This window comes from Centropristis striata, chromosome 7 (assembly GCF_030273125.1).
Source record: "Centropristis striata isolate RG_2023a ecotype Rhode Island chromosome 7, C.striata_1.0, whole genome shotgun sequence".
Classification (NCBI taxonomy): Eukaryota; Metazoa; Chordata; class Actinopteri; order Perciformes; family Serranidae; genus Centropristis; species Centropristis striata.
In genome coordinates this window covers 26242784-26257027 of record NC_081523.1, presented here as the reverse complement: position 1 = coordinate 26257027, position 14244 = coordinate 26242784, and the positions used below count along the sequence as shown (strand labels likewise).

Sequence of the window (14244 nt, the reverse complement as noted above, 5' to 3'; positions counted from 1 at the left end):
CGCTTGCAGAAAAAAGGGCCGATTATTAGAGTCTCAAGAGAACTTACAAGAGGAAAAGGTCTTTTCTGACATCTGGTTTGTTAATCATTATCTTTATAAAGCGTGTATGACTTGTTTTTTAAACCAGTGGCCTATCATTTATACAAGTTTCTAACATTTTAATAGTGAAATGTAACAGGCTTGTGTTTTAAGTCACAATAGCCAATTAAGAGTGAGATATACTGACGTTTACATGAAACTGCAGAGTTTCTGGCACTAAAGCTGAGCAACCTTTTGGGGTGTATTTCTTAATCTCTGGCTCCCTCTGGAGGGTCCCAGCTGTACATACATCAGATACTCCCCCAGATGGCATTTATATACTGCAGCATGTGAAGTCCATTCATGCCAACATGCATTTTGACCAGATATAGGATGCCTTGTTATTCAACAAATTGTAAACAAGACTACTTAAATATTTTTTTTGCATGCACATATAAATACACAAGTAAATAAACACATTCTGAGACATAAAAGACAAATCAGAGCCAAATGAGCGTCTTTATTTTACAAACGCATTTTTCTATTGACATTTTTATATCATAAAAAAGCAATTTACAAGCTTAAGAACCAAAACGAAGCAGCACAGAATGATTATGAGTAAAATATATAATTTGAATAAATATATTTTATTTCATGCTATAAAATAAATTCATAAATGGCAATAGATACAACATCAGCTCTAGCTAGCTTCATTTACTTCATAGTTGTACAAAACAGTAGAGTTCTGAGGTTCACAGTTGGGTTGTGAGGTTGTGTGTAGAGTGGACAAAAACAGGAGTTGGGGCGTTTCTGCTATCATGGTTCAGTACGTGGTCTCCAGCGCTCCCCAAGCTTCAACTCTGTGGAAAATATGGGCTCATTGAGACCTTGAGGCAGAATGTTTGGGAACCACTGACTGAGGACTTGTTTCCCCACCTGAAGAGAAGTGCACAATTATACTATGGACATAAGTAGTAGTATGTCCAATGAGACCACTTTTAACACTATATACCCTGAGTTCTAAGGTTTTTTTGCCTTGTCACCAAATACACATAGCCAGAGACACTATAGTGCAGAGTTTAGGGAGTTGTGAAAGGGAAAAGATCAATAGCTTGACTGAAATATTCCCCCTTGTCCTGAACAACTACAACTACAGTCTCGGTGCCTGAAGAGCCAAAGGAGACCACTGAACCTCAGCATGACAACAGATAGCCCGCTCCCAAACAGTGGCTTATACAGCCCAAATCCCTTTCGATTTTTGACACAGCTGGAGGTGCGACTCTGAACAGTGCCACAGATGACTGAACCACACGCTCAGTTCTTGTGTTGCAGTTTACTGACTACCACTGGATTTCGATGAGCATTTTAGAACACCAGCAAGCAACACCACTTTTTCATTTATATATATTTTTTCTGAAAAGGAAAGTCAACCTGTCCAAAGTTTCAGAAAATATATAAAAAATAAATCAATATTAAATTGTCCTGGTCCGACTTCAATTCAACAGCTCCCTGACATTCAGTTTGTTTGATACATGACAGGCCAATATTTCAATAGGCTTGATGATCCCAATACACCACTTTTAAAAAGGTTATTGCTTTTTCTTATAATACACAGTGGACAGAAACTGACAGAAAAGCTATGGAAGACTTAAGATTTTTTCTAAGCCTGTATCAGTGTTTGTAAACTACCTGAAGTGAGTTTATTATAAAAAGAATAGGACGAGCTGCAATTTCAAAAAGTAGTCTGACAGCCTTCCCTGTAAACACTTCCTTTTGATTACTTGTGGCCCATAATGCATCTCCTGTTCCTCTCAGAGGTGTGGAACTAAGAGTTGACAAAGAGTCGATTTGAGTGTTTGTGTCAAGTTCAGTTGGTTCTGTAGTTGTGTATCACATAAGTAACTATGTTTCATGAAAAGCATTTAAACAAATTTCCCCTCCATTCACCTATGATGATTACATGGATTGTTTGATAAATAATTTTTAAAAAATGAATCTGACTATTCTAAAAAGCACCATATAGGGGGGAAAGGTCCCTACCAAAGTGAGGCTGTTATAACTGAGTCCCTTAAGGGTAACTATAGAGATAAACTAGACTTCCCGGATGGAATTGGTATTTACTATTAACAAAAAAAAAAAACTGTAAGTGCACAATCGATGACACAAATACAAGTAAACTCAAGTTAAAAAATTATCCATTGGCAATTTCATACAATTTTGTGGTTGAGCAACGTGCAATTCAGCTACAGTATATGAGGGTAAGCTTTTTTTTTCTCCACAATTATTCAGTTTATTATCTGCTAAATACCCAAGCAGCTGTTCCCCTTGCCAGATGCTCCGAGAGAACAGAGAGGAAGTAGATTTGTGTTTCTCATGCATCTCCTTCCTTCATTGAAATGCCTAAAACTACAGTACATTTTTAAGATTGTCCTCAGTGGTTAGAGAGGAGGGATACAGTATAGTCTCTGAACATGGGGCATCGGCTTGCAGGGAACAAGTCTGCCTCATCTGATTGTAATCATATGCTACAAAATCAGTTGTCCATTCCATGACAAAAGAAAAAGATAACAAGCGAAAACAGGGGCAGGACTTGAGCTAAAAGAAACTACAAAATGGACAAGAATGACGTGAATTAATTTATATGCATTCTTGGTACCGCTTTACAATAAATGATGTGGCCATATCCTATAATAATCTCTCTATTCAATCCATTACAAAATGAAGGAGGCACAGGAATCTAAGTGCCAGAATCTAAAATGTAAAGCTTGTGGCAAGGCACTAAGTTAAAGATGCCACTTTTTGTGAAATATTCTCTTGTTTGTTTACATTGGCTTTCAACAATTACATTATTCATTGCACAACTTTTATATTGTCAGATTTCGTATGGCTTAATATATCATGTTATGTATGACTTTGCTGCTTCTAAGCAGGTTGTTCAAATTTTACACAAGTGATTGTTATAAGCTGGGAAACATACATTCCTTGCAAATAGCAATGAACTAGTCCTACAATAAATTAAGAACTTATTTTTCTGAATGAGCATTCAATTATGCATTACAGTCTACATTTATGGTTTAAAAATCACCTATTAGTCTTTGGTGTGAACTCTTGGCACAAAATAGTTTTTAGCAGTTTGTACCTATTTCTCACAAAACATTACCAACAACAAGGTATGCATTTCCATCTTTTTTTCTAGATGAAGGGCAAGAATCATCATCGGCAGATTCAGATTAGTTAGCGACTGATTCTGGTGAGGTCAGATCAGTTGTCAAACCTGCACATCACATCAGCAACCAACAGAAAGAAATTTCACTTGGTAAACATTCATCTAAAAAGTACTGTACAGGTTGACAGACTGTGGGTGTGATGACCAAAAGTGTGATGATAAATCCTTAAGCACAAAAGATAACGAAAAGCTAGCTATACTGATTTTTGCAAAATTCCCTACATTTTGGTTTGCTATCTTAACTGTCTGAGTGAGGACGATGACCGCACATTCGGTGGAATAAAAAGGACTGCACTCTTGACGTTCGACATTAGCAACAAAATACAATATTCTCCCACCAAACGCACACATAGTAGAAAATTATATGGAAACTGTGATTATAATCTAACCCAATTCATTGACACAAATTCAGCATGGACCAGATGGAACTGAATTAAAGCATATAGCAGGTGCTTTTCAAAAATAGCTGGATGGCGAATAAGAAAGCAGGTTTGCACAAAACAGGCCACCCAGCTGAGCTTTATATTTACTAAATATGAGAGAATAATCAATCAGGCCTTCTATGTGCCTTTTGTTTAATAACTGTGAATGCAGTTTTCTTTAAATCAATGAAAATAAAACCCAAGGCTCTATATACTAACAACAGCCCTATCCCTGATCCCCATTGATCCAACAGTATAGATAAAATATGTCGCCATATGCATGACTTGAAGCCAATAGTATTCATGTAATTGCAGAGTCTCACAACATTTTTACTCGGAGGTAAGAAAAACAAAATCACTGCTTTGAATCTAGTACTACCCTGACACTGCTGTATCAGAATTAAGACATTTCTCAACAGGACAACACCCATCCCACCCACTAAACTCTGCAAAGTGCATCAATACTTTGGATCACCAGCTACCTCCAACAACATTTACCTTATTTAGCCTTTATCTAGCTATGCTGCATCTATGTCAACATCATGAAGTAGAATTGACACGAGGATAACTTGTTCCAAGTCTGCATTTGACGCCAACTAATGCAGAGAACAAATGTCACAGAACAATCGCCCCATCTTAAAATGGTAGGACAGAAGGAAAAAAAGGAAACAAACCAATAGCTCTTTCAAATAATGGAAGAAAAACCATGTCAAAATGGCTGAGATTCCTTTGTTCTTTCTGTTTGCATATTATTCAGACTAGTATACTATATTGATTTATGTGAACAGATACAGAGCTGTTCCTACTGTGCTGAGTTGACCGTCTCTGTCAGACACTGAGTATTAACCTAGAAGCCTACCTCAGGACAAAACAATTTACATATACAATAATTCAGTATAAGTCTGCCATCAGAATATAGAGGAATACAAATGACTTCACTGTATGGACGTAATTCACCCATTACATGGACGTCAGCATCGAAAACCACGCTTTGACTGACAGAGTGAGATCTCCAGTAGTGATGAGAGAGAAAAGTGTTTTGTAGAACAAACGTTATAAGACATCAAAATCATATCTTGAAAATATGCAGGGCCATTATCTTAGTCTATTGTCCGCATTTTCCATAAACAAACACACAAGAAAGCTAGCAAATTTAATGTACTCCTCACATAGCACCTTCTTAATCATCATTTTAACCTGGCTGACCATGAAACATTTGACAAGGACTATGTCCCTAATCCATACAATCAGCAAGGAATATTTCCCCTAAGTATCAAGGCTTTGTGTTGAGAGAATATTCTTTACAGGGTTTGGCAATACGATTCTGTACATACAACCTAAAACGGATTTCAAACGGTGAACACGTCTGTGCGTGGTAGGTTCTTGGCTATGAGGTAGAACCTGGTGAGTTTCATTTGAGTTAAAATACTGTCTGTTATGAGTATGTAGTTGCATCATGAGGTATTGAACGGATATGTCACACGAAGCTTTGCACTGGCAGAAAAATCATTCCTTGTGAGTAAGTGACCTCCTGTGGCCACATGTGCAAAAACAGGTCAGGTAAAAAGGTGATATGACAAGCATCTTACCAGAGCTTTCACATTATCAATTATTGCAACATGCCTATATAACTCTGTAAATATGTTTTAAAAAACATGGAAAGATAAAAAGAGAAATCAATTAGGGGGTCTTGATTATTGGGACCTCCTCAAAAATAGTAAGTTGTTACTCCCTTTGCTTGAAAGAATCAAATTTCTATAAAGCACCCATTTGCTCTCTGCATTCAACATCTTACTTTCACAAAATTGACAGAAACCCTTGACGCAAGAAAAGTCTATAGTAGAGGGAGCTGATTCAAAAAGAAAAAAAGTCCTTTAAGTTGAGTTAAGATAAACATTTCTTAAAGCTTCCTTAACCTGAAGCAAGACCTAAAAATCACATCTTGATGCTTGAGCCTCCTCCGGACTGCATTTTGAACTCTCCTCCATATCATCAGCTGGTGCCTCTTCTGCATATTGTGCCTCAAAGGCCATCCCCTCAGACGTATCCTCCTGGTCCTTCTGACCTGAGCTTCCCTCCGTCGTCTCTGGAGAGTCTATATGATTACTGCCCTCTGTTGCTCCCATGTGCTTCTTCCTCAGGTGCTGGTTAAGGGTGCCCTGAAAAGGGAAGCATTTGCCACAGATCTGACAGTGGAAGGGCTTGTTGTCTGTGTGGCCACGGATGTGGTACTCCAGCTGGTCTTTCCTTGTGTACTTCTTGCCACAGAATTTACAAACAAATGGGGTGATTCCCATGTGCAAGCGCATGTGGCGATCCAGGCTCCCCTTCTGATTGAAGGTCTTTCCGCAGTAGATGCAAATCAGTCTCTCGTTGTAGGGGTACCACTGGCTCCGCAGACTGCGCTCTCGCACGTCGTTCTCCAACCCTGTGGCACCCACGGCTGATTCGCTGTCATCTGAGCCAGGTTTGATATGACTCAGCACTCCTGCTGGGATGGCCAGGGGCCGCTTTGCCCTGGCTCGCCCACCTCTGTAGCCACTGAGCATGGAGCGGGAAGGACTGGAGTTGCTTAAGTTGACAAAGCACGGGGAGGACAGCCCTGAGTAAGAATAGGCAGCAGACTGGATGACAGGACCATATGAACCCACACTAACAGCCAACACTTGTTCTCCATCTACCAGCTCTGTGTGGTAGCCATCATCGCCAGCTGAGGAACTATCTGAATAAGTGGGCCTGTCAGGCTTCTCTATCTTCACATGCACATCTGTTACTTGCCCATCTTTGCCAATCAGTTCCACTTGCTCCGTTTCTCCCTCCATGGGAGCATCATGTTCTGACACACTATCACTACTGCCTCGGTCCGACTGGCCTTCCTCTTGCTGCTGTCGCCCCCGGCCCAGGCCTTTTCCTGCCAGCTCAAAGCGTGCTTCGTGCCCTGCCTGATTCTGCCGGGAGTAGTAAGGGGGGGAGATCTGGGTAGGGTTTACAAAGAGGTTGCTGTCATTGACCCCATTCCCAGTGGCCTGCGAGTCATCCTTCTCTGGGCTGCAGACACTAACGGGGATGCTGATCTTGGAGTGGATGCTCTCCAGGATTTGGGTACACTTGTCAATGATGGTCTGCATCTGCAGAAAGCTGGCAGCAGTGAGGAAACTGATAATATCCTTGAGCTGCAGTGACATGTGACCTGTGTAGCAGAATGCAAGAAGCTGCTCGAACACCTCGGGGCTTTTGATGACCGAGATGGAAAGGCCACTCATGGTGCCGAGAGCTGAATGGTCACGAAAGTAGGGTGAACTAGCTGCCAACACGGCCTTGTGGGCTCGAAAGGGCTGGCCCTGAATGTGAACAATGATGTCACACAACTTCCCTTGCAGCCGCAGCTCATTGAGCTGGGTAAGAACAGTGTTGCTGAACTCCGGCACATCGAACTCGATGTAGCTGCCGTCGTCCATTTCTTGGATATGTTTCTCCAGTTTGTCGGCTGCCTGATGGGAAAAGGGGGGGGGGGGACAAAACATTAGGATTTTGAAACAATGCATTTGAGTACACTGGAGCATTTTAACAATTTCACAGTGAACAAAAAACTATTGTACTGTATACAGAGACAGGAGGCAGTGCAAAATAACAGGCTTATTCCATACAATCTTGTATATGACAAATGTTATGCCAAAGGAATCAACAATGAATGCAAAGTAGCAAACACAGCACCCTATAGGCTACATGTGAGTAGCCTATAAAGTGCACTTTTTACTCAAGTTTATCACACTTTTTTATAGTTGCTTTCTCTCAAACTTAGGCTGTGCAATATGAGGATATATGGTGCAAGACCATATACATTTGGCAGCCTTCTAAAAAGAATAACTTCTTTAAAAAATACAAATGTTGCCTCATTATATCACATATATTTCATAACCAAATTCCATAGGGTTCTGGCCTCAGCTTCAATAATCCAGTATTATCAGCCGCTTTTGTTCAGAATGGCAGCACTACATATAAAGAAATCCACAGGCACCCTTATCATAGTAGGATTGAACAATTAATCCATAAAAAATGCATGCAATTCAGGCTTGTACACAATATCATTTCTGAAGGAAAAAAGATTCTGCCATATTTGCTAACAATTTAGCAAACAGTCTAAATCATTCAGCCCTAATTTAGGCTGTAGAAACACTGTTGTGTGAATTACTTTTTTTTTTTATTGCACATGTGCAGTTGTGCATGTTGTAAAATCCTATTTGTTAATCCATCTTCTCTACTCTACTGCTGTATGTGGAGACCAAAGCGCCCTTGGAAGGTTACTTTTATCAGTACATATCTGATTGAATTTTACCATGCAGATGCACATGACTTTTCAAACAACACATAGCAACTTTTTTCTTCACTTAAACTAGAAGAGTCAGTTGTCAGCTATTATACAGAGCAAAAAAAACATGTTTTGCCTTTAAGCTTTTTGACCCTAGTTCCTTTAACTTTAAGAAACCATTTGTACTAAAGTGGGTGGATAGAGATGTAGATGGATAGTCATTGTTTGTTTTTAATTAATTAACTTTTATAATGTAGAGGTATGTTGTTGTTGCTGTCATGACGGTGCACAGTAGTGCAGTGGTGATAAACTTCTGAAAAATCTTTTGCCGCGCCCCCCCACCTGCCCATTTTGCATTATTACAAAAAAAGTCATACACAGGCCTGCAGTATACATGAGAAAAAAATAGAGTCAAGTGTAGGGAGTGTGGATCTGAAATGAGATCCAGAAGCAAAGCAATTTCACAGTAGTTTACCAATGGAATGACTGTCAACAGTGGCCTCATCCAAGCATTTTAGATGCTACAAACTAGACATGACAGAGGCCAACCTATTCACTATATCTCAATTCCAAAATTTTAAAAAATTGAACTAAAGCCACCTACTAAGACACAACTGGTAACCCAAATTCACCTTTGTTATGAATTTATACTGAAATAATGACCGACATGATTTGCATATGACAGAGTGCTGAAAAAAAAAAAATTCCTTGGAGTAGCGCCACAATCAAGCACAAGTAAGAGGGAGTGTGAGAACAAAGAAGGTAATGTGATCAAAATATACTGCAAGAATCTGAAAATGACTTCATGCCTATTTTATTCTACATTTGGTGTTTATTTATTGATTATTAATCCATAGCAATTATTGCTGAACAGGAAGTTAAGAGAGAAAGTAGATTAAATGATTGCGTCCGATTGAACATTACGTACCCAACTGTCATGAGGTGAGCCATAAAGGTATACATGCTGCCTTTGGCAGAGAAAGAAGAAAATCAGGTTATGCTTGGAAGGTGAGCATGCACTTAGCTTTCTTACAAAGCCATCTTTGATACACTAGATTAAATGTACGCCATTAATGACACTGAAATAACTGCTTTATAACTGCCTCTTTGTAAAGAATGCTTGCTTTTCTTCAGATATCAATTAATGAGCACAACTGACAGCTGCCTTTCTCTGATTAAGATATTTTAAAGCACACTATACATAACTTCCAAGCTTTGGCTGGGACACATTTTGGCAAAATGATAAATCAGATCCCCCACGACGAGCATTGCCGCACAAGTAGTGGCATACTAAGACAATAATATACTGACTTGAGCTGGTTCATGAATATTAATAGACATAAGCCCTGCCTTCTCAGCAGAAATAGTTAAACCAACCTTTGGAAAGTAGCCACTGTGAAATTCTACTGTACCTACTGTGCAATATCAAGTATGTGTTTGTGAGAGCAAAAATACTTGTGTTATACAAAACCTAGTATGTGTCAATTCTCCAGCTTAACCCTCCGCTCCCCCCACTCCATCTGCCCGTCTCCCATCTCTCCCTCTGCACCTCCTCCTCCCTCCCTCTCTGCCCCTTGCTGGCAATTCAGCATGATGTTCTGCGCACTGAGTCCCTATCAGCACTTTAGGAACGTAATCACTTTCTCCAGTTGCCAAAGCTTGCCAAGGCACCTGTCCACCAAACCATATGTTTTCATCCAGGCACAGCAGAGGGAAAGATGTAGCAAAACCGAGAATCATGAGAAGGTGTACTGTATATTATTTTCACTCCCCCATTACCACCCTTTCAAATACACTAAAACATACCAGTAATGGCTGCCAACAGCATGCGTACTGAATGGAGCCAAGTTGAAGGGCAGCCAAAGAATGTATGCTCAGTAGTTGAGATGCACATGCTGGGTGAGGGTCACATGCTTGGCTCACGTGGGAAATACTGAAAATGTTTAAACTCAAAACTTCCATCTGCAGCTCAAGCTCCCTGCCTGGTTATAAACCTTTTTTCATGCAGCTGCTTCAGGTAGGTAGGTATGTATAATAGGGCTGAGTACATTGCGATAGTCTGTTTGACCATAAGGTCAGCAAAATTTTGGTGTTGAGACATGACCTAAAGCCTGTAACTTAGGCATGTCACTCAAAAAAAGAAGGAAAAATAACATTAGAAGAAAAGCCAAAGTCAGCAAGCATGCATTGTAAGCTTTTTTCAACATCAGCAGCATTTCACCTACTTTGAAAAACAGCTTGTGGGGCAGACCAGACCCAGAACAGAACTGCTTAACAAGCAAAGGTTGGGAGAGCAATTTCAAACAGATAGTAAAAAACAAGATAAAAATAGACTAGATAGACTGATACATTAAAGGGAAGGTATGATCTGAGGAACTTTGCTGCTGTGAAAATACCAATTGTGGAAATTGTTATAGTTTAGTTAAAGCTCACTAAATATCGTGTGCTTGGCCTTTGGTTGAGTTCTCTTATTTGATTTGTTTGGACTAAAAAATAGGAAAAGATGAAAATATGCATCCTTAATTTTAACCTGCTTACATGCCCATTAACACACGAAAGACTTAACAAACTTGAGACCCTCCTTGAACCCTCTGTTCTAACCGAACAGAAGTTATAACGGATTCACAGAACTACACATTACAATATTGTACAGTGCAGTCAAGTAGTCTTCGTGACCCAGAGCCAAAAAGGAATTGAGTAGGTATGTTTTTGGAATTTTAATGGCGATAACAGTCAGGCATCCACAAGGATAGCCAAGCGTGATCGTCCTGTTTCCAACATCTGCATTCACTACTAGGGCTGTCATGTTTTCAATTCTAAATGTAAAACTGATCGCAATGAGCTTTCAATTTATCAAAATCAAAAGTAGGATTGTAGAAATGTATTCACTTATGGCTATCTATTTTACAAACACGCTAAGGTTGGGCCGGTGTAAAAATTTTCAGACTGGTTTGATATTAATCCAGACCCGTGAGTGGACTGACAGTTGACTAAGCAGCCACTCCCAAATGTAACATCATGAGATAGCCAACTTCAGTCTACTTGGCAATGGTAATGCACCTCTGAGCTAGTTTTCTACGCTTGAATAAACACAAGAACAAGCAAAGAGTGATGCGGTACCCTTAATCAGAAGAGACAAGTGACAGTTGGCACAGTTTTAGTTTTCTTTGAGACCAGCTTTGCCATGTCTAGTCTGGGTACTCCACCCCAAAAAACACATAAACTTTCACACAGCACACAGGCCATGTGCATTGTCCCCTGTCTAACCTCTGCTGAAATATGATGGCCTCTTAGAAACTAATTGCTTTGTTGATCCATTTCTAAACAAACAAAGTATTAAGTTCATCATGTTGTCGTACTGCTTATTCTAATATAACCGCAGTCAGCTCAGGTAATTTCCACCGAATTTATTCCATGTGTGCTGTGCGCATGCTAGCACCTAGCATTATGTACAGTGTGCGCCACATACAACATTGAGTACATGTGATCTTGTTTTGATTCTCAGCACAGACAAGGAGATATTCACAGTGATGCTAAAATGGGTAAATAAATATACCTGGGCTATCAGCCCAAGCAAATTCTATATGTGGGGAAACAATGCTGCATGCCAATATCCAGTATCCTACATCAAAAATTGAACCAAGTCATGACACCCCTATTAAACAGAAATGGATCCAGATGACAGTAACTATTTGTACTCTGATTGTATCCTCCATAATTTGCCCTTTCCTTCTTGCAGCAGTTACACTGCATTTTGTCTATCAACAACCTTGACAAATTTAACACATTGTTTGGAGTGTTAACAGTCCTTTTAATGACCAGCACTAATTAGCTAGGATATCATCCTGCTACACTGCTTTTTCACCTGAAGCCACTCTGCAATGATTTCACTGTTGCAATTTCAGATGGCAGTTTGGTGCAATGTCCTTAAAACAGGTTTTATTACGGCCAAATGGTCAGGTTTTGCTAATGGTAGAAAATAATTCAACCGAGGCAGCCACTGTTTGCTGCTGACATGCAGGAAATCTCTGCAAATGCCAGTTTTACTGTCTCCATCAGGTATGTTTCCTACAGTACATTTACAAAATGTATGTAGTTTAAAAATAGTAGTTCATATCACACTAGTTGTAGTTCATATCACACTATCATGAGCATTGAACTTTATTAATTTTAATGAGGTTGCCAAACATAAATGATAAATGCAATGCAGCTGCAGTATGGCCTGGTAACTACTTCTGACAAAAATGTTACAAACACACTGCCTCAGCAATTACTATTTCCAGATTACCAGGATAGACCACAGACTCCTGTTTTCACTGGACAGAACTGTATGTGCCTAGCATCTAAATGCCTTCTATTGCACAATCACTAATTTCAGCTGGCATTTTAAACCTATACAGTTTTACTGCTTATCCCAAACAGAAACAAGACTATAAAAGTAAGGATTGGATGGGAGCACAGCCATAATGGTTGCTTATGCAAATTTATTGGCTTGGCTCCACTGTGTTCTGACATGCCTTACAGTTAAAATATTTAGGCTACTTTCATATGCAGTTGTCCTGGAATAACGCATTGTGTTGGCCTCAGACTGGGCTTTTCACGCAGCAGGTTGGAAAATTCAGAGCAAATGTATGTCACTGAAACAGTAACAAATAGTACTTTGTGACCTCCGTGAACCCAGGTGTACAGAATAACCTGTCATGTCCCTGCACTTTGTCCTTTCCTGCCATAACATCATGTACTCGTATTTTTAGTCGTTCAGCTTAAAATATTCCCTACGAAAACCATTCCAGGTAACTGTAGTTTATGACACTGACTACATACGGGCCAGATGTCACCCCCTTTACGTACAGTGGGTTTAAAATAAAGATTGTTATTGCAAGTATTTGCTGCACACTCGGTACGATCACTTATTCATTAACACTTGCGTTTTCTCGTGTCATGTCAATCGTGTATGAACTCTGGGGGACATTGGCACGCATTGATGATACCATCGTACATGCATATCGATACATTGGGGAGCAAATGTGCGGTGTGCCAAACTTTGCAAACCATCCCGTTAGTAGTTAGTTAGCTAGGGATGAGGGAGGCTACACTACCTAGCGGAGCTGCTAATGTTTGCGTTAGCATGACAGTTACATCCACCTGCTTTTGCTTGTTGTCTCCACCTTGTCTCATTTCTGCTGTAACTTTTATTAAGATAAAGGTGAAAAACACAGGGCCGAACCACCAAGTATCAAGCAACACTCAAGCACTGACGCTAGCTAACTAACATAGCGTTAGCTACATTAGCTAGCCGAGAATCGAACAATTTCAGAAAAGAAAGCCTAAGTTTCACACCCACTTCACACTTTCACGCGCAGTTGATCGTTTCACGGTTATGTGGCGCTTTCTCTGACTATAATAAAGCTTGACAACATTATATGGTCTACTAGCTGAGGTACAACGTCGAACGCGGTACAAACTATGTCGGCTGTCATGAAATAGCTAACGTTACTATGCTAGCTAGCTTATGCTATTAGTTAGCGCTAGCAGAGCTGACTGACATTCCATGTCAGCTAGTGCTAAGTAGCAGCTAACGAAAGCTAGCATTCGGCTGCTAGCATACGTTCGCAGGCAATTATTTCCCCATTACTTTCACTGTCAGAGGAAATACGCGCCGACATTGCAAACGCATTATGGTCACCAATCCAAGCCAAAGTTGAAGTGCATTTAACTCACCGTCTTGCAGATAAACATTAAACGTTGTCCATTCCCCTCAGTAGTTCGCTAACACTACAGCCAGGCCTCCCCCCCTCTCCAGTCCAGATGTGTCAGACAGTTGCTGCTGCAATTTTTGCATCAACAGGAAGTGTTCTTTTGGCTCTTTGCATTCATTCTATCAGTGTGTTTTGCAGCAGCCCCTCCCATGCTCATGTCGGTGTAATGTACAGAGACATCATGTTCTCAATACATCGTCACACTGTTAAAATAATCGCCTAAGTCATTTTTTGTCAATTTTTTTTTTTTTTTTTTGCCTAAATCATCTCCTCATGACGCCGGCCACCTATGGTAAAATCGCCTACATCCTCAGTTGATCAGATCATGTGATTTTACCCCTTCAAGATAATGGCCTATGTCAAGTGTGTGACTTAAGTGGATTTATTATGCCTAAGTCCAAATAAAATGTGACTTAGGCAATTTCTTGAATAAGCCTTTGTGACTTATGCAAGATATGGTAACGCTTTATTTTGAAGGTGTCTACATAAGAGTGACATGAGCGTGTCATA

At 40.0% G+C, this 14244-nt stretch overlaps 1 protein-coding gene across 1 annotated transcript; it reads right to left on the bottom strand.

The window, feature by feature from the left end:
- Positions 1–518: 518 nt before the first annotated feature.
- Positions 519–13950, bottom strand: zbtb34 (zinc finger and BTB domain containing 34). The gene is made up of 2 exons (XM_059337191.1): positions 13697–13950; positions 519–7157 (listed from the first exon to the last, which is right to left on the bottom strand). The coding sequence occupies exons 1-2, from the start codon at positions 13712–13714 to the stop codon at positions 5595–5597; spliced, it is 1581 nt and encodes a 526-aa protein (XP_059193174.1). The 5' UTR covers positions 13715–13950; the 3' UTR covers positions 519–5594.
- Positions 13951–14244: the final 294 nt, after the last annotated feature.